Genomic DNA, 20,425 nt, shown 5'->3' with positions numbered 1-20,425 from the left:
CAGAAAAGTTAGGGACTGTGGATGGCAAAATTGATTTTTACACCGTATCCTTGATAAACTTCTATTATCAATATCCGTTTTTCTGTAACATTCTTACTATGATCTTCAAGTGGCAGACATTCAGTATTCAGGTTTCCATATCTTGATTTACTTAAAAATTGATTCATTTTGATATATCAATAAATTTTTCCAAACAAAAGCACTTTCTAAATTGTTATATATTGCTTTACTTTCCTTTGTCCATCTACAGATGTAAAATATTTTTGAACAGCCATGATTTATTGTCAATATAATAGCAACAGAAGACTTTCATAAAGCACATATTCTTATTTGTAATCTTTTCTTTATTTTTTACATTAAACTGTATAAATACATGTTTATTAAACACAATTGTTATATTCATGTGTATATGAAAAAGAGTGGTATGTTGTCTTAATATTTTGAAGTGAAGCGATACTTGGTTTTTACACGTCCAAATCCCATTAGATTAAACTCTGTGAGATTAAGGACCATGTACTACGTGTAGTGGAGCACCTGGCATACAGTATGTTAGCTGAGTATTTTTTAATAATAAAATAAATGAGGCACTAACAACAAAGAATGGTATGTCAAGAGATAAGTGAAGGAGCAAAAGAAAGAAAGGGATTACATTGGACAATAAGGAACATATTCAAAATTTAAATTAATATGTCCTCCCACTGAATAATTGAAAGTTCAATAAAAATGTTGTCAATTATAACTCCCAATGTATATCTTTATGGGATCCTTCAATTTGAGGCTTGCTGATACTTTATCTCTGCACTATTTATGAAGTTTTCTTTCTCCTGGTAAACTAGTAAGATAAAACTACTTATGAAGTTTATTTAAAACTACTTATGAGGCAAATTTTTAAGGATGTCAATTATTAATCATTAAATGAAAATGAATGCAATAAATTGTTCATGGCAAACTTTCAATAAAGTATATTCAAAGTTATCTCTATTTGAAAAAAAAAACATATCTAAATGCAAACTGCATACTGTTTCTCATAGGATGATGGATTTCCTTTAGTTCAATATTCTACCATAATCAGACACTTTCTGTATAATATCCTTGACAAGTCTTTGTTGCTTACACTACTGTATTAGTCTGTTCTCATGCTGCTATGAAGACATGCCCGAGATTGGGTAATTTATAAATGAGAAAGGTTTAATTGACTCACAGTTCTGCATGCCTGAGGAGGCCCCAGCAAACTTATAATCACTTCAGAAGGCGAAGCAAACATGTCCTTCTTCACATGGCAGCAGGAAGAAGCATGAGTGCCCAGTGAAGGAGGAAGACCTTTATAAAACCATTAGATCTCCTGAGAACTAACTCACTCTCATAAGAACAGGATGGGGGAAATTGCCCCCATTATTCAGTTATCACCACCTTGTCCCTCCCACAATATGTAGGGATTATGGGTGCTACAATTCAAGGTGAGATTTGGGTGGGGACTCAACCAAACCATATTAGTTACCATCAACAATACGACTGCCACAGCATCACTATGATATTTATTTTTCAGCAACACTAACAATTCCATTAACATAATGTCTCCTGTGTGACAGGCATTGGACAATTTACATCATCACTGGGAAGCATATATTATTACCCAGAGTTCTTAGATAAGGTAACTATTCCTTTGGCGAGTACGATACTTCAGATTGTTTAGTAGTAAAACTAAAATTTTAATCTATGTCTATGTTGACTCCCTAAAATCACTATCCCAAAATCCTTATTGATAACCAAAATTAAGTTCAGTAGGCTTATTGCATTAAGGGAGAATGTCACCTTAACAGAGGGCATTAGTTTGTTAGGGCTACTGTAACAAAACACCACAAACTGGGTAAATTAAACAACAGTAAAGTTGTTTTATTTGTTCATTGTCTCATTTTTCCAGGTTTTCTCAGAGTGGGTTCCTTCTAAGGGCTGTAAGAGAGAATCTATTCCATGTCTCTTGCCTAGATTCTGGTGATTTACTCCCAGTCTTTGGTGTTCCTTGGCTTGCAGACCCAAGACCCAGATCTCTGACTTCATGTTCCCATGGTGTTCTCCCTGTGTGTATGTCTGTCTCCCCTTTTTGCAAGGACACCAGTCAGATTGATTTAGAGACCCATGCTACTACAGTATGATCTTGTTGTATCTTAACTAGTTACGTCTGCAATGACCCATTTCTGAATAAGGTCACATTCTGAAGTATTGAGGGTTAGGATTTAAACATATTTGTGAAGTCTTAATCCCCAGTACTTAATTATGATATGTACATTTGACAATAACCTAACTCATTTTTTGAAGGAGACAATTCAACTCATAACCCTAAGTTTTACCAGGTCCTCAAAATGGGGAAATTAAGAAAGGACATTTATGATATTTTAAGCCTAAGCTGTATGAATTTTTTTGGCGAGTCTTACAAAGTGGAATACTGGTTGGAACTGGGCAAAGTTTCTAACAAATTAGTTTGAGGTTGGTGGACACAATGAGAAGAGGAACACAAAGCATGTTTTGACGAACAAGTGTTGATACATATGCTGCTTGGTTGATTCATAATCTTATCCAAAATTTGAGTATGTGTTGGAGAGAGAAGTTAGGTTGCTTTTCTTGATCTCAGTATTGTTAAAAAAGTAAGCAGTGAATTACCTTGTCATAGAATTGTTTCATATATAGGGAAATGGAATTATGTTGGTTTCAATCTTTATCTGTATAACTTCAAAGCCTGTGAACTACATCATTTTACCTTTCTCTTCCATCATTGATATATGCCACAGTACTCTGTAATGCTGTTGGATTGCTATACTAGTTCTAAAAAATTTAGCTTAACCTTCTTGCCCTGTTGCAAACATTGTTGGCATACATTGGGTTAAATCTGTCTTCCTTATGAAACTCTTCAGAAAATTGTCTATCTATCTATTTGTCTATCTATCTATCTATTATCTTTCTATTTATCTATTTTATCTATCTATGTTATCTATCTATCTATCTGTGATCTATCTGTCTATTCGTACACATATATTGTATCCAAAGTCTTCTGTTTTCTACACAAATAATCTGGTTTCTTCAGGTTTTCAAAAAAAGAGAGTTATATTTATATTGTGAACAATAATCATTTTGTATCACCCTGATAATGTTGGTAACTCCAGCAATATTATTTTAGATAGTAACATTATCAGCATCCCATGTCTTCTTCCATTCTGAAACTTGGCTTCATTTGCAAGTACAAAATGAATTAGAGTGTCTCTGATGTGTTTCAACCATCTTAACACTAGAGTTGATACGGTGTATTACCACTTCATTGGCAACATATAAAGCCGTGTGGCAGTTCTACCAAAAATATATATTACTATTGTTTTGAAGTTCGTTTGGCAGTATCTAAAATATCATGCACTCTCTGCCTTGGCATTTCTATGTAATCATGTTTAGGAAAAACATTCCATTCCTCCAGTTGTAAAACATACATATATAAAATAGAGATGGGATTTCAGAAATGGGTTTTATAGTCAAGATATTACCAATAAGTCTGCATTTGAAAAAAAAGGTAGAGAGAATGTCAAGAATTTTTTTTTTTTTTTTTGGCAAGAAAATATTTTTTGGTAAATACATGTAATGTCAAAAGTTATAGAATTCTACTCATTTTAATTTATAAATATTCTGTGATGGGTAATTAGATCAGCAGAATGAAATCCAGCAATCAACAGAAACCTTAAGACATTTTAGAGTTCTTTTTAATCTTTAAAGAAAATCCAATAAACACTTGAAAAACAAAATCGATGAAGAGTTTAAATGTTTCTTTTTTGATTTGCTGCAGGGTCCAAGTTTTCTCTCCGAGGCCCTTTTTTCTACACGAGCAACAAAAATTGAAGAAATGGATCCGTCTTTCAACCTTCATGAAACCATTACTAAGGTAGGGAAGAAATGCATTCATAAATAGGTAGGAAATATTTGTTCTTCTTTATTGGTAGATGGAGTAAAGGACCATAACCAATCAAGAGAAATCACTTTAGATTATGGGGAAATACAAAAAGGACCTCTGCATTTTTCTGTCTTCAATAGTTTGTTTAAATAGTTAAGGTACATTTTTATGATACTTTTTAGTTGCAGAAAAAAAGGCTACTTTTTAAAATGAAAAAGACTGCATTTATAATAAGAAAGTCTTCTACTGTATGGCAGTCATACTTATATTTTTAACATACAGATGTCCCTCAACTTGTAATGGCTCAACTTTCTATTTTTTGACTTTATGGTGGTTCAAAAGCACTACGTATTTCGTAGAAATACTACATCAACTACCCGTACAACCATTTTGTTCTTCACTTTCAGTGCCGTATTCGATAAATTACATGAGATGTTCAAGATTTTTTTCTATAAAATATGCTTTGTGTTAAATTTTGTTGAATTGTAGGCTAATATAAATATCTGAGTGTATTTAAGGTAGGCTAAGCAAAGATACAATGTTCAGTAGGTTAGTTGTATTAAATTCATTTTCAACATATATTTTCATGGACATAACTCCATCATAAGTTGTGAAACATCTGTATTTTTATAGCAGTGAGTGAATTATATAAAGAAAATTAAAATTCACAGTATGGAGCAAATAAGTTTAATGTTCCTGACATCACATGGCATCATATGGATTTTTACATTTACCAATTATTTATTTAACCTGTCACCACCTGCCTTTTGGGGATAGCCTTTGTAGAGAATACTGACATTTTAGTACCATTAAAATAATCTCTATATATATATGGATTATTTATATTTTTATATTTATGGGAAAGATTGAATCATTCTTAAATTTTAGTGAAACTTTATGTAGCTGTTTTTTTCTTTTAAAAGGAGGAAATATGGTAAAGCAAATGGAGTGAGCGTCAATAGAATGAGCTCGGAATACAAAGACTAAAGCCTGTGTCTGTCTTTGACTCTGAAGAGCCGTGTGAATTTATTTTTTTCCAAACCTTTAAAATGAGAGGAGTTTGAATTACATTTTACTTAAAATTATTCTAAGCTCAAAATATCTAAATCTTAGCTATACATTTATTATGTTTGGCAAAATCACCTAACAGGAAGCCTATCCCAGTTCTTTATTTAGTTTTTAGTATCTCCCTCCTTTGATCATATATTTTTTTGTATGTAGCAGGATAGAAGTGCCCCCAAAACACCTCCTTAGTATTCAAAATCTTAACTGTATTTCTAATACTTGGAGATTTTATATATATACACACACATATATATATACACACACACACATACACATAAATATGTATTAATGAATATATAGTTTAGTGAATTCATATATATTCATAAACATATATGATATATTTCTAATACTTGGAGATTTTATATACATATGTATATATACAGACACACATAAACATTCACGAATGGATATATATTTTTATGAATTCATATACATTCCTATACATATATATGAATATATATTTACATGAATTCAAATACAATGAATATATATATATATTTGTTCACATACTCTAGACACTCAGAGTCTACATTTGTTTATTTTTAAGCAAAGCATTAAAAGCATTAAATTTTAGGGCAATGAAATAGTAATATTTTCTCCATTTTTTTTCTGCTTTTGTGTGAATCAGTACAATCAAGGATTTTTGTGGAAGGGATAATATCAGGCAATGTTGCCAGGAGACATACAATGAAATGATGGTGTCTAGCATCAGAAATCCTCAGCCAGAGAAAATGCTAGGCTTTTCATTTCAGAGGTATAAACATTTACTGATCCTCAGTGCCTGAAGTCTTGGCCACACTAAAGAATTTCAACTCCTGAGAACATATTGGGAAGCAAGAATTGGTCAAAAATGGAGTACAGGGGCACAGAACACATCCCGAACATATGCAATTGTTCTTTTTTAATTAGTGTGAAACAGACAGAAAGTTAGAGGTCATTAGAGAGAAGTTGACAAATTTGTTCACAGATATTGGAATATATTTTACATGTGTTTTCAAATATGTTTTATGTGTGAACAGATAGTTATTAACCCATTAAGTGGATGTTGGAAAGAATTATATGTCCAAGAGAAGATAAAACCTGCTTCAGTTCAGAAGCAAGAGTTCCATGAGTTTTTTTAATAATGACAAATAACTTACCCAGTGTTGATTCTCTTTCCTCATTCATCATGTCTACTTGCACTCATGTTGGAGACATTGGTCAAAGAATAAAACTGTGCTTCACAAGTTCAGTCTTATTTCACCAATAGCAGAACTGAGAAACCATAACATGAAGTAATTAATAGATACTTCATTTTAGTGTCAAGTTTTATCAACAGCAAAATGAAATATGTAGAGGGGTTGAATAGAGTACCTGAGCAGAAAATATGGGGCATGGTTTTAGTTTTATCTTAGCCACAAAATTGTTATTCTATTTAGGAGAACTTTCTTTTAATTTCTATGACAAAAAGGAGTACACTCATAATGCCCTTCCTCACTAGGATTCTGTGAGGTTGAAATAGATGATGTATACATTTTCTCTAGAAACAAAATGTGTATTTAATTCAGTATTACTATTAACTCATTAAAAAAAACTAGTATTAAAATCTTTCAAGTAGGCCCTTATCTGCATTTTCTGAATTTTGTTTTTAGTATTATATATATGTGGATAATATAGATATAAAAACATAACCATACTAATTTTAAATGCTAAGAGTACACTAAGTTAGTGTGTACAAATAGAATATGAATTTTAATTTATGAAGAGTTGAGGCCTTTAGAGTACTTTTTTTCACTAAGGATAAATGATATTTTTATCAACATATCACAACATATCACAGGTATAGTATGCTTCTATTCTGAATAATAGTGTGATATATAAATAACACTCAGTTTTGAAATTTAAAAACCGATCTAGGTATACATTCTCAGTTATCAATTATGACAAAATCAATTTTCACAAAAATATGAAAAACATTTGATAAAATTATGAAGCACAATTATTACTAGTATTATGCCAATATTAAAGCATTTTCAAGAAACTAGAAGTAATTGAAATTCTGAAGATACTACTTTTTATTTCTCCCAATAAAAGTTTGTATTTGATATAGTATCATAGCACAATCACATATTTTATATTACCTAATTAATTAAAAATAAACATAAGCAAATCTAATATAAATATAAACGTGTAATACAGCTATTATCCTCTTCCAGTGAGTAACTCTTTTTCTTCTAGACTTTGCTATAGATTACGAGTATGATTTCATGTCAAATTAAATTTTAATTTCTACATATCAGGAAGTTAATAATTTATAAGGAGGTTTTGCTGGATTTAAACAATATTTTATTGTATTTTATCATTTGTATACATTTATGGGGTAGAAGTGCAATTTTGTGACATGAACAGATCTCATAGTGGTTTGGTTAGGGCATTTAGAGTATTTATCTCCCAAGTGACATACATTAAGCAATAAAATAAATAAACCATATTCATACATGGGATGTGAACAGTGAGTCCTTGAAAGAGCTGTTCACTGTTTTCCTGCAGTTCTTCTTCTTTTTTTTTTTTTTTTAACAAAGTTTGAATTTCTCTTGGCATTTGTCTTTTTGATATAGAGCATGAAACCCAAGAAAGTAATGAATGAGGCTCAATGTTGATGCCAATAGGTGTAATTCATCATGGCTTCAATGACAGTCTGGTGGTACAGTATAAAGTTGCTGAAGGGTAACACATGTTGCATCAGTGTTGAAGATGTTTTTCTTATCTCCTATAATTACATTAAAATTATCATAGAAACGGAACTAATTCCCTCATTGACTAAACCTAAACATGAATTAAATGCCAATGTAAATCCTAGGTGCTTAATCCTTTAATAAAGTGAATAAAAATGGCCATGTTTCATGTTTTAAAGTAGGCTTATTTCTCCTTCCACATCTAGGAATTTTCTAGTTATGTTTCTAAAGTTTCAACATTTAGATCCTAAATTGTTCTTAGCTATCTATACATTCTAATTATCTACTATAGTCCCAACATTCAGCAAGACACTTGGAATACCCAAATGGTTACTACACAGGAGAGATCTAAGAGAATAAACAAGGTAAATAAATCATTTTAATTAATTATATCGTACTAAAAGAGATGATAGTAATGTGGACAAAATATAGGAGGAAAGAAGATGGAGCTTTCGCCTCCAATATGGTTTGGGTCTGTGTCCCCACCCAAATCTCATGTCAAATTGTAATTCCCAGGTGTTGCAGGAGCGGCCTAGTGGGAGGTAATTGAATCATGGGGAAAGACTTCCCCCTTATTGTTCTCATGATAGTGGATGAGTTCTCACAATATCTGGTGGTTTAAAAGTGTGTAGCAGTTCCCCCTTCTCTCTCTGTCCTACTCCCCCATGGTAAGATACACTTGCTTCCCTTTCCCCTTCTGACATGATTGTAAGTTTCCTGAGGCCTTCTAGCCATGCTTCCTGTACAGCCTTGGAACTGTGAATCAATTAAAACTCTTTTCTTCATAATTACCCAGTCTCAGGTAGTTCTTTATAGCAGTCTCACAATGGACTAATACAGCCTCTGACTAGGAGATCTGAGGAATTCACCAGAGAAGTGACATTTTAAGAATTTAAAGAGTTTCAACTTGATCTTAATGTCAATGAGTTTCTTTTGACAGTGCTTTAAAGATCAGGTTGTTGATGAGAGTGTGTGAAAAATAATGACATGTATTTTGGAAAACAGAAGACAGATTTTTGAGACAGGTTTAAGATTGAAGGACAAGATGTATGATATAGGAGACATGAAATAGAGTGAAGACTCAAAGATAATTTTAATAGTTCTATCTTAAAAGTTGACATTATTGCATAATTATTAATTCAATTAGGGGCTGGTTTGGAGAAAGTGATGATGACTTTGACATTGGATATGTGGAGTTTTGTAGCGCTATAGAGTACCTAGTCAGATACATCAAGAAGGCTGTTGAATATGAGATCGTAGATGAGAAAGAAATAGGGTCTATAAATGCACTGTTATGTATAGTAACCACTAGTCACATGTGGATTTAAATGAAAAATAATTAGATTAAATAAGAGTCAAAGTTCAATTTCTCAGTAGCATTAGCCATAATTCACATGCTTAGTGATCATGTATAATAGTGGCTACTGTATTTCGCAGCACAAGTTACAGAAAATTTCCATCATGACTGATAATGTAGATGATGTTACCTTAGCAACATTGGTCCAGATAAGGAAGAGTAAAATGAGACAGGCTAAAAGACCCAAGATAGAGTGGTTCATGTAATCCTCGAGAAAGAAATATTATAAGGAGAAAATGTTCAAAAGAGTGTTCACCCAATCAACTGCTCACTCATTATAACTTTTGAACCATTTTTTTAGAATTCTTGTTTTCCACTTCATTTATGCCCAATCCTCAGATCTTTGCTCTTCTCAGTAAAAAGCTCCACATGGTTTGTTCCTCATTACTTTAGTCTACTTTTAACAGATGCAATATCCTGTATTTATTTTGTTTTTGGATTTAATATATTTTATGAGCACTTTCTTGCTAAAATACTGTCCCTAATAAACACTCAATTAATGATAATTGATAACTTGTATTAAAACAAATAAAACAAAATACTGTAGCTACATTTAGAAGAAAAATACTTTAAAAATCAAATGTGAATATAGGGCACTTGGAGTGCCAGAAGAAGCTCTATCTATTATATTATGGGATAGGTAGCACCTTTTAGCTGGCACCTCAAATGCTGTATAGTATATATAAAAATCTCTGAATATGAATGGTACATCTAGTGAAACAAAAATGCCCTGATCTGTGTGGTACCATGGAAACCAGCAAATGACCTAATTCTGCTTGTAAGTTTCCTCAAGAAATATCAGTTTACTTGTCCTTTCATTGTTTTTCTCATGTTTGGAAAAAAAAAATTATTATTTTTCAATGGTATAGATTATGTAAGATTAATGATATAGGGTTTTCAAAAGATCCTGCTTACATATTACAAAAACAGGAAGAAACGTATATCTATTTCTTCCTGTTTTTGTAATATGTAAAGAGGATCTTTGAGTAAAATTATTTGGGTATTACAATATGACAAAGAAAAAGTAGTAGGAATACTATGGTATTGGTTTTCATTATATATGTTAAGAAGTGTCAGAGTGATATTAAATTTCAGAATAAGAAAACATTTGTGTAAAGACTGGATATCAAGGTGTTTTTTATAGAGTTTGAATTCTAGCAATAGAGTTATAGTTTCCCTTACTTTATAGCTATAAATTTTAACTCAGTTTTGCAGTGGTGTGAATAAAGGTTAATAGTGGGGTCATCAATGATTTAAAAATTTAAATAATTTTAATTGTTAACCATTTCTGTAAATATTAATTCCATTTGGTTGTCAATTGTCCTTTAGAATCAATTAACCTTGGTCACTTTCATTAATAGATTTATATTTGCTAACATACTATTTTAAATACATGACTTGCAAAATATAAATCTGAATTATTTTAAAATGTCATGTTTAAAACATGTTTGTACCAGTCGTTATAATATTCTTAAGATTCTTGGAGCATGGTAACTGAAAACTTAAAATAATCTACTCATTTTATAACTATAGAATAAAGAGGCAGACTAAACTGTAAAATAAATTCTCTTGAGATGCCATTCTAAGATACAGCCTTTAAAACTATATCTCAGTAGCATTTTACAAAGTAAAAGAAAAAGAAAGATCCCAAATACCTTTTATTTAGTTTTTTGAGTTTCAAAAATGTTAATCAAACTAATAGAATTCCTGGTACAGTTTTTTAAATGCTTAGAAAACTTGGCTATAATTTTTTTATCTGAATGAGCAGATCTGTCTTCCAGGTATGTCTAATGTTGATAAATTGTTTGAATAAAATATGAAAATATTGTATTCTATTTAAGAAAACAAGTTTAAGGATATTCTAATCTGTGTATTTGTACATTTGAGGTAATTCTGAAGCTATGGATTTAGAGCTTTTTTAAAAAAAATTCAATTTTTTTCTGCGATATCAAATTATTGTTGCTAGATGCAAAATGTGTCCGTAGAGATTTGTACTTTTAGTTTTCATGACATGAGCTAAAACAAAAAAATCCCAAATATGTATTTTCAATGCAAAGATTGTACTTTGTAATAAAGGCTGTTGGTTGGAAGTACTCAAGGGAGATAATAGCATATTAAAACCAACCCCTTACACTTTGAAGAGGAAATAATATAGGTGTGTGTATTTTCCTCATAAGTGCATAATTAAACTTAATATGTTCATTTACTGAAATTGGAGATTGTGCCAACTGTATTTTCTCTTGCCTAGAGAGGTTTGGTTTATTATTTTTCATTATGCTGAACAAATATAATTTGTAAAGACATATCTTATACTATCAGTTTCTCTTTTGTCTTTTTGTTTTTATTACTCAAAAGTCAATTATTACACAATAGGTGATTGTCAAAATTTGGCTCAATTTTTAAACAGAAGTTAATCATCAAAGTAAATACTTCACAAATTCATCAAAAGCTACCATATATTAATTGTTATTAGCACTGATTAAGATAGGAAAAGAAGGCTGCTATTATTTGAGCATTCTTTTAAAAATCTTATAAATGCATAAAGACTGATTTTGACATGTATTTGTTACAGAATCTAAACATATTACTTGTATAAATCAGAATGGAAAGTTCTTTCATCACCTATAATTAGTGTGACAATTTTTTAAAGGCACAATGAAACTATTTTAATAAGTTTTCATGTTTAATTCAGGAAGTGGTAGTCTCATTCCATAAAGTAACATTTCTGGTGATAGTTGAATTTTGTGTGCTCTAAATATAAGTCTTTCTTTCTTATTTTAGGGATCTGTCAATAAGTTGAAACTGAATTTCGCATTTCCATGTTAATTTCTGCATTTTTTCCTCACTTTCAAGAGGAGACTCTACCTTTCCATATAATTCTTGAGTAATACCATTCTCATGGTGCTGTAGAAGTACAGAGACAAAGGGCAGAATACTGAACGCATAACAGAATAACTCTAGGTCGACAGATCAAATGTCCTTCCAAAAATGTGTTTAAACAAACTTTCTGTATAATAAAAAGATTTAAAAGCTCCAGACAATATATCCTTCAAAAAATCAAATGTAACACAGCATAACAGAAGAATTTGGGAAGGTTTTGGAACCTGTTATGACAGAGTTTAATGTTGATATTAAAGTGTCCTGGAGAAAGTACTTACTGTCCCCATGAACAATTATAATGAAAGATTCCCCTACATGCACACACACACGCACATACACACACATATGATATGGACTAATTAATGGCTCCGATTTTCAGTGCTAATCACGCTAATCAATCTTAGTATTGATCCTTGGAAAATGCTGAATTGTGTGTGTGTGTCTTTGTGTGTGTTTGCCCTCTTGGCAGACCTCTGTACATAATGACCCTGAGTCACTCATCCTCAATATATCACCTTAGACTGCCACTAAAAGTTGATTGGTTTTGACAGATGAGAAAAACCCATTTGCCAATCTGGATCTAAAATGCTCATCAGTTATACTTTTTACCTTGAAAGAGGTGGGTTACCCTTAAAAATGTCAAGGAATTGGCTGGGCATGGTGGCTTACGCTTGTAATCCCAGAAATTTAGAAGCCTGAGGCAGGCGGATCGCCTGAGGTCAGGAGTTCGAGACCAGCCTGGCCAATATAATGAAACCCTGTCTCTACTAAAAATATAAAAATTAGCCAGATGTGGTGATGGGTGCCTGTAATCCCAGTACATGGGAGGTTGAGGCAGGAAAATCACTTGAACCTGGGAAGTGGAGGTTGCAGTGAGCCAAGATCATACCACTACACTCCAGTTTTGGTGACAGAGCAAGACTCCATCTCAAAAAAAAAAAAAAAAAAAAAAAAAAAAAAAAGAAGAAGGAAGAAAGAAAGAAAAAAACTTCTAGGAATCACTGATTTAAGAAACCCCACTAATGTGACGAGCTCTGTAAGCACGTGTACTAGCTAATACACAACTGATTTTTTGGATAGTAATTTACATTCAAAATATAAGGCACTATAAAAAATATAAAATATTTTAAGACACAGTTTCTTTCTGTCTTTTAAGGGTTAATATTCTTGTCAATGCCAGAAACATTTGAGTGCATACCATGTATAGTGGGGTATTTAAATCTTTGATTTAATTCATTACTTAAGATCTTCTTGTTGAAAAGATTTTGTTGAGAACAAGTGGTCATTAATTCACTTACAGTTATCACTATTTCTCCATTTCAACATTTGATCCAGCTTTTAACCAATAACCCATAATTGCCAATGTAATGAAATAAGCATACAGATATTGTGACACTATGCACTTTAAATATTCTTCAACTTTGCTGTCAGCATTTACTCATGCCCCAATTTGATTTCTCATATTCTAGTCTGAGATATATTTCTCAGTGTTTGATATATGGCATGGCTATCAGTGATTGGTCTATCAAATAAAAGTCTCAAATTTTTATTTCAGCAATAGTTTAGAAGAGCTTCTCTTCTAAAATTTTTCTTTGTCATACGCAGACAAAAGCAAAGATGTTGATATTTGATCTAACAGTTGCTATTGTTTGGTTTGTTTGACCCCTACAAACCTCATGTTGAAATTGATGCCCAATGTTGGAGGTGGGGCTTCAAGGGAGGTGTTTGGATCATGGAGGGGATCCCTCATAAGTGACTTGGTATCATTCTCAAAGAGTTCCCACTGGAGTTGGTTATTAACAATAGCCTGGCACCTCCCCAGCCCCGTCTTGCTCTCTGGCTTGCTCTCACCATGTGATCTCTGCACATGCCGTCTGCCCTTTGCCTTCTTTCATGAGTGGAAGCAGCCTGAGGCTCTCATCTGAAGCAGATGCTGGTGCCATGCTTCTTGTACAATCTGCAAAACCGTGAGCCAAATAAATAATATAAATTTATTTTCTTTATAAATTACCCAGACTCCAGTACTTCTTTGTAGCAAAACAGACTAAGAGCAATTAAATACGCACTTTTGCTTAGGTGCTTGAATTGGTAGTAATAATGAATTTTATGGACTTTGGAATTGAAATATCAGAGATACATATTTAGGGACCTATAGATATATTACATTAGTTGCTATATGGCTCAGTTATTAACATCAAATGTAATATGTAAAGAATGGAGGAAGGGATAAAGGAAATGTGTGACATTTGGAATAATTTTAAAAAGAACAATATGTACCAGATAATTTAAGAATATGTGACAAACATGAAAAAAGGTTTGTAAAATACATGAATGAACAAAGCATTTGAACAATCAGTGTGTTATTGTTAGCTCAAATCATAAGAAATTGTATCTAAATTCAATAAATAAACATTAACCACAACTCCTGAATGCCAATCAGTCTATATGCCATAGAGATATTTATTCGATCCACGTAACTGATTTCCACAGCAAAGGAAATGAAAGAGGGATTCTGTGATTCCTTTTCACCTTTTCTTATCCACTTATTTCTTCAGAGAAGATTCAGATAGAAGACTCAGATGCTCTTACTAAAATGGTACAGCATTCAGTTTATTCACATCCTTCAGAGGGCCATAGGGACAACCATGCTGCCACTTCTGGGGATTTTCCTGATGTCAGTGAGTTCATTGTGAAATCAACCTATTTGACTACAAGGTTCATTCAGAAAATACAGTCACAGTGCCTAGACCTTGTGTCTTAAGTTTTAAGAGTTGGCCCAAGATGACTGTATTCTCTCAATTGGCAACATGGATTGCACAGGTATAGCTTCTTTCAGTACTAGTTATTAGGATCCAAATGCATGAGCTTTTTATATAGCTACTACTATGATTAAATTCAAAATATTTTACTTTAAAAATAAATTACTTAGGCAGCTTTGTAATGAATTGTAGTTGTTCTTGTGTGTACTTTACTTCCTTTACTAGATTACAGTTTCTGTAGTGAAATGTATCCCTTCTTGTCCATCTTTATATGTCCCAACATGCCTAACAGTGACTTTCACTAATCAGCCATATTAATGACTTGTGATATGTTTTACTATGTAAGTGGAATCTCTTCCTTTGAAGATCTCTTGACTGGCAGGTGCTTTGTCCCCTTTTCAGCGACACCATAAAGCATCATGTTTGCCCTAATGTTGCTGGGGTTGAGAGTCACAGTTAAGTAACAGGAATTAAGAACTTCACGGATCTTCTCTAGCAAACAGTTCCACCTGTTAACTAATCACTTCACTTGTCCATACTGGTTTATCTACTGAACTAGTTTCTGCCAACAGCAGTTTTTTTTTCAAAAGTGTTATTCTTAAACATAATCTATTTTTAAGTATACAGAGAATAGTGAACACTTTTGTGGTTGATACACTAAGTTTTCTCCACACCTTTAGCTTGCTTTTTTATTTAAAAAAATCACTTATTGGATATATTTAAAGTCCTCCCAGTTTAAAATCTTGAATAGGAACATTTTCTATGGTTTACAGTGGGTGTTTTAAACAACCCCCGCTCCAGCCCAGTTTGGAAGAACAAAGCTAAGAAAGACCAAGAAATTATCGTTCATCGTATCTGCTTGTAGAGTTTAGTAATCTTGGCTAATTTCTCACTCAGTGGAAGGGGGGTGTGAAGACAGTTGGATGTGCCAGAATGGATACACTAAAAGACTGGGAACATGGGACCAAGTAGTTAGTGCATGAACTAGAGATTGAAGAGAATCTTGGAAAGCAGAGATGCTTCAGAATAGAAAGTTTAAAAATGTGATTTGTATGTCAGATTACTTTAATAAATAATAAAAGTATTTTACAACAAAGAAAGGTTTTGCTTTTTTGTAACAATATGAATTTCATTAAACCTCTCTAGATTACATTTTTTCTTTCAGTTAAATAGTAGGATTCATTCTTCCTGTGGATTACCCATAGATGCACAACAAAGAATAATTAGTATACTATTAATAAGAGAAAGGTGACAGGCCACAAATGATGCAGAAAAGTGATTCAAGCAAGAGAGACAATGTCACATATTAATTTATCAGCACCCTTAATTGTGAAGAAGTGTCAATATTCATTGGTGTCTTTTTCCGCTCATGTTACAAATTCAAATGAGGAGAAAAGAACTAATGTTTATTGATAATATATGTGTTCTCACTTTATCCTCATAATACTCCTATGAAGAAAATATTTTTATTCTCCTTGTACAGAGAGGTGACATATGCATAGATTACAAATGATTGGTTCTGATTCCCAGGAAGCATCATTATTTTACTCCACAATGCCTTTTTCATAAATATTTATTTATAGTATATAGAAAAACTCTCTTTATTCACAATAGCATTAACTGTCTTACCTCTCATTCATTTGAAGAATATATTTATTCTGTCACACAATCAATGTTTAATACACATGAGTGTATATGCATATCATGTTCTAATTAATGATAATGCAATGTTTAACAAGAGATGTATGTTATTTTTGATATTAAAAAAATTTAAAATCATATGGAAAATGCAGTCAACCAGGAAAATTACAATATGATTTAATTTATGTCTCAATAAGCATTGCAAAGGCTCTTAAATAGGAACAGAGAGAGCCAATACATAGATTCATCACTGAATTGTCTATTTCAATAGGCAACTGCTTTCTCAATTCCTAGCAAATGACTGAGAAGTCCTATGAAAGTCAGGGTTAAAAAAAGGTATGCATTTATCCTTTGGCTCCTGTACCTCATTGCTCAAATGTTCAAATGTGACCCTTCTCTGACTTCATCTTCCATTTCTTGTTTCCTCTTACCTCATGACTAGCTTTCTGTAGAACACTCTCCCTTTGAATATGCATGTGGCTCACTCCTAGGCTTCTGGCAGGTCTCCATTAAAATGCCACTTTGTCTCTCAAGCCTTTCCTGGAGATGCTCTTTAAAGTAGCACCCTCCCTCACCCCTACTTTCTCATTCAACTTTTTCTTCAAAGGTCTTACTTTTTGTAAATTGTAAAATTATTTATTTTTTCCTTTATTCCTCTTCCCTCTTTGTTTTCTTTCCCTTTTCCCTTCCTTCAGGTTTTCTTTTTTTGTTTTGTTTTTTGTTTTTTTGTCTTGCATCCACTAGAATATAAGTTCCTTGAGGGCAGGGACTACCTCTGTGTGTTTCTAAGTTTTATCTTCAGAGGCTGACTCATAGTTGGTGCTCAGTAATTATTTGTTGAACAAATCACTAAAGAGCAATTTAAAGCATAGCATGGGAATAAACAAAAACAATGTGATTGCTTCCTCTCAATGCAAGTCTTCTTATCTACTCCAACCGTGATATATTGACGTTTTTGCATAAAAGTAAACATGAGGAACATGTCATTTCCTCACCAGTTTCACATTTGTCTTCTCAGAGTACATGCACTTACATTCTGATTCCATACCCAACACAGGCACTCTCTTTCTCAGGCTAAATTTTCCTACTTATAGCTATTTTGTAGGTTATTCAAATTATGAATTAAGTAAGAAAGGATGAAAATAAATATTATTCCCATAAAAAATCAAATTTAGCATAAAAAGTACACTTGTTTTCATGATTCAAATGCCAGGTATACTAGTTACCAATACATACCATTAAAAATGAAACTATATGCTATAATATTTTATTGGAAATTGCCTCATGTGCACAAAAGAAAGTATACAACACATTTATGTCTTAGAGAATGACCATAAACTGAATTGCCATATTACCACAATCCAGGTAAAGAAACAGAACAATGCCAGTCCCTTAAAAGACCCCTCCCTGGGTGTCTCTTTTCAATCACCATTCCGAATCTTTATAAAAGGGATAACTATGTGTGTAGTTTTCTGAGAGTTCTTTGTTTGCATTTTTAAATGTTTTCATCTCTATATGCATCCTTAAACTATATTTTTAGGTCTCCCCATTTTCTAATTTCTAAAACAGAATTAGAGGGTATGCATGCTTTTGTGCTTTTTTTTTTTTTATTCTGTAAGATTTACTCTTGGCCAGGCACAGTGACTCGGACCTGTAATCCCAGCACCTTGGGAGACTGATGTGGGTGGATCAGGAGGTCAGGAATTTGAGACCAACCTGACCAACATGGTGAAACCCTGTCTCTACTAAAAACGCAAAAATTAGCCAGGCATGGTGGTGTGCATCTGTAATCCCAGCTACTTGGGAGGCTGAAGCAGGAGAATCGCTTGAACCTGTGAATCAGAGATTGCAGTGAGCTGAGATTGTGGCAATGCACTCCAGTCTAGGAGACAGCATGAGACTCTGTCTCAAAAAACAAATAAATAAATCAAATAAAAAATAAAAAATAAAAAAAAATTTACTCTTGTGTCCATAAAACTTTCAGATTCAAGAATGTAAAATAATGCTTTTATTGATTACTCAAGATCTTCATGAAAGAAGAAATAAAGGAGATGGACCACCAGGAAAAACCTGAAGACTGTAAAAGTCTCACAATGTAATACTTCTGTTTCACATATCTTCTTCTATATAGAAATATGCCCAAGATATTCATCACCCAAATCTTTATAGGAACTGTTTAGTGATACTCAGAGGAAAGCAGCCCTATTTCAAAGTACCCAAATGTAAAATGACCTCTAGTCTATATTTGAAAAGTGATGGGGCACGCCCAAGATGGCCGAATAGGAACAGCTCCAGCCTCCAGCTCCCAGTGTGAGTGACACAGAAGACAGGTGATTTCTGCATTTTCAACTGAGGTGCAGACCAACATCTCACACCTAACACGGCGGGGTCCACCCCTGAGACCAAGTGTTCAGAGCAAGAAGCAGATAGCAACACTCGCTGTGCAGCAATATTCTATCTTCTACAGCCTCCGCTGCTGATACCCCAGCAAACAGGGTCTGGAGTGGACCTCAAGCAAACTCCAACAGACCTACAGCTTAGGGTCCTGACTGTTAGAAGGAAAACTGACAAACAGAAAGGACACCCACACCAAAACCCCATCAGTACATCACCATCATCAAAGACCAAACACAGATAAAACCACAAAGATGGGGGAAAAGCAGTGCAGAAAAGATGGAAATTCAAAAAATCAGAGCACATCTCCCCCTCCAAAGGAATGCAGCTCATCGCCAGCAATGGAACAAAACTGGATGGAGAATGACTTTGACGAGTTGAGAGAAGAAGGTTTCAGTTGATCAAACTTCTCAGAGCTAAAGGAGGAACTACATAACCAGCACAAATAAACTAAAAACCTTGAAAAAAGAATGGATGAATGGATAGCTAGAATAATCAATGCAGAGAAGACCTTAAAAGAACTGATAGAGATGAAAACCATAACATGAAAAATACGTGACAAATGCACAAGCTTCAGTAACTGACTCCATCAACTGGAAGAAAGAGTATCAGCGATTGAAGATCAAATGAATAAAATGAAGTGAGAAGAGAAGTGTGGAGAAAAAAGAGTAAAAGAAATGAACAAAGCTTCCAAGAAGTATGGGATTATGTGAAAATACCAAATCTATATCTGATTGGTGTGCCTGAAAGTGACGGGGAAAATGGAACCAAGTTTGAAAACACTCTGCAGGATATCATCCAGGAGAACTTCCCCAACCTAGTAAGTCAGGTCAACATTCAAATTCAGGAAATACAGACAACACCACAAAGATACTCCTCGAGAAGAGCAACTCCAAGACATGTAATAGTCAGATTCACCAAAGTTGAAATGAAGGAAAAAATGTTAAGGGCAGCCAGAGAGAAAGGTCAGGTTACACACAAAGGGAAGCCCATCAGACTAACAGCAGATCTCTCGGCAGAAATTCTCCAAGCCAGAAGAGAGTGGGGGCCAATATTCAACATTCTTAAAAGAATTTTCAACCCAGAATTTCATATTCAGTCAAACTAAGTTTCTTAAGTGAAGGAGAAATAAAATCCTTCAGAGACAAGCAAATGCTTAGAGATTTTGTCACCACCAGGCCTGCCCTACAAGAGGTCCTGAAGGAAGCACTAAACATGGAAAGGAGCAACAGGTACCAGCCATTTCAAAAACATGTCAAAATGTAAAGTCTATCAATGCTGGGAAGAAACTGCATCAACTAATGAGCAAAATAACCAGCTAATATCATAACGTCAGGATCAATTTCAGACATAACAATATTAACCTTAAATATAAATGGACTAAATGCTCCAATTAAAAGACACAGATTGGAAAATTGTATAAAGAGTCAAGACCCATCAGTTTGCTGTATTCAGGAGACCCATCTCACATGCAGAGACACACGTAGGCTCAAAATAAAGAGATGGAGGAAGATCTACCAAGCAAATGGAGAACAAAAAAAAGCAGGGGTTGCAATACTAGTCTCTGATGAAACAGACTTTAAACCATCAAAGATCAAAAGAGACAAAGAAGGCCATTACATAATGGTAAAGGGATCAATTCATCAGGAAGAGCTAACTATCCTAAATATATATGAACCCAATACAG

General features: G+C 33.3%; 1 protein-coding gene across 2 annotated transcripts in view; it reads left to right on the top strand.

The window, feature by feature from the left end:
• The window catches only part of NAALADL2 (N-acetylated alpha-linked acidic dipeptidase like 2), a 962,079-nt gene that overhangs the window by 778,982 nt on the left and 162,672 nt on the right, over positions 1–20,425 (top strand). For both annotated transcript variants that reach the window (XM_073023452.1, XM_073023453.1), the window contains exon 11: positions 3,824–3,919. In XM_073023452.1, coding sequence (XP_072879553.1) covers positions 3,824–3,919 — 96 coding nt within the window. The remainder of the gene's footprint in view (positions 1–3,823; positions 3,920–20,425) is intronic.

Source organism: Chlorocebus sabaeus, chromosome 15 (genome assembly GCF_047675955.1).
Source record: "Chlorocebus sabaeus isolate Y175 chromosome 15, mChlSab1.0.hap1, whole genome shotgun sequence".
In the NCBI taxonomy this organism is placed as follows: Eukaryota; Metazoa; Chordata; class Mammalia; order Primates; family Cercopithecidae; genus Chlorocebus; species Chlorocebus sabaeus.
This window is presented reverse-complemented; position numbering and strand designations above follow the sequence as displayed.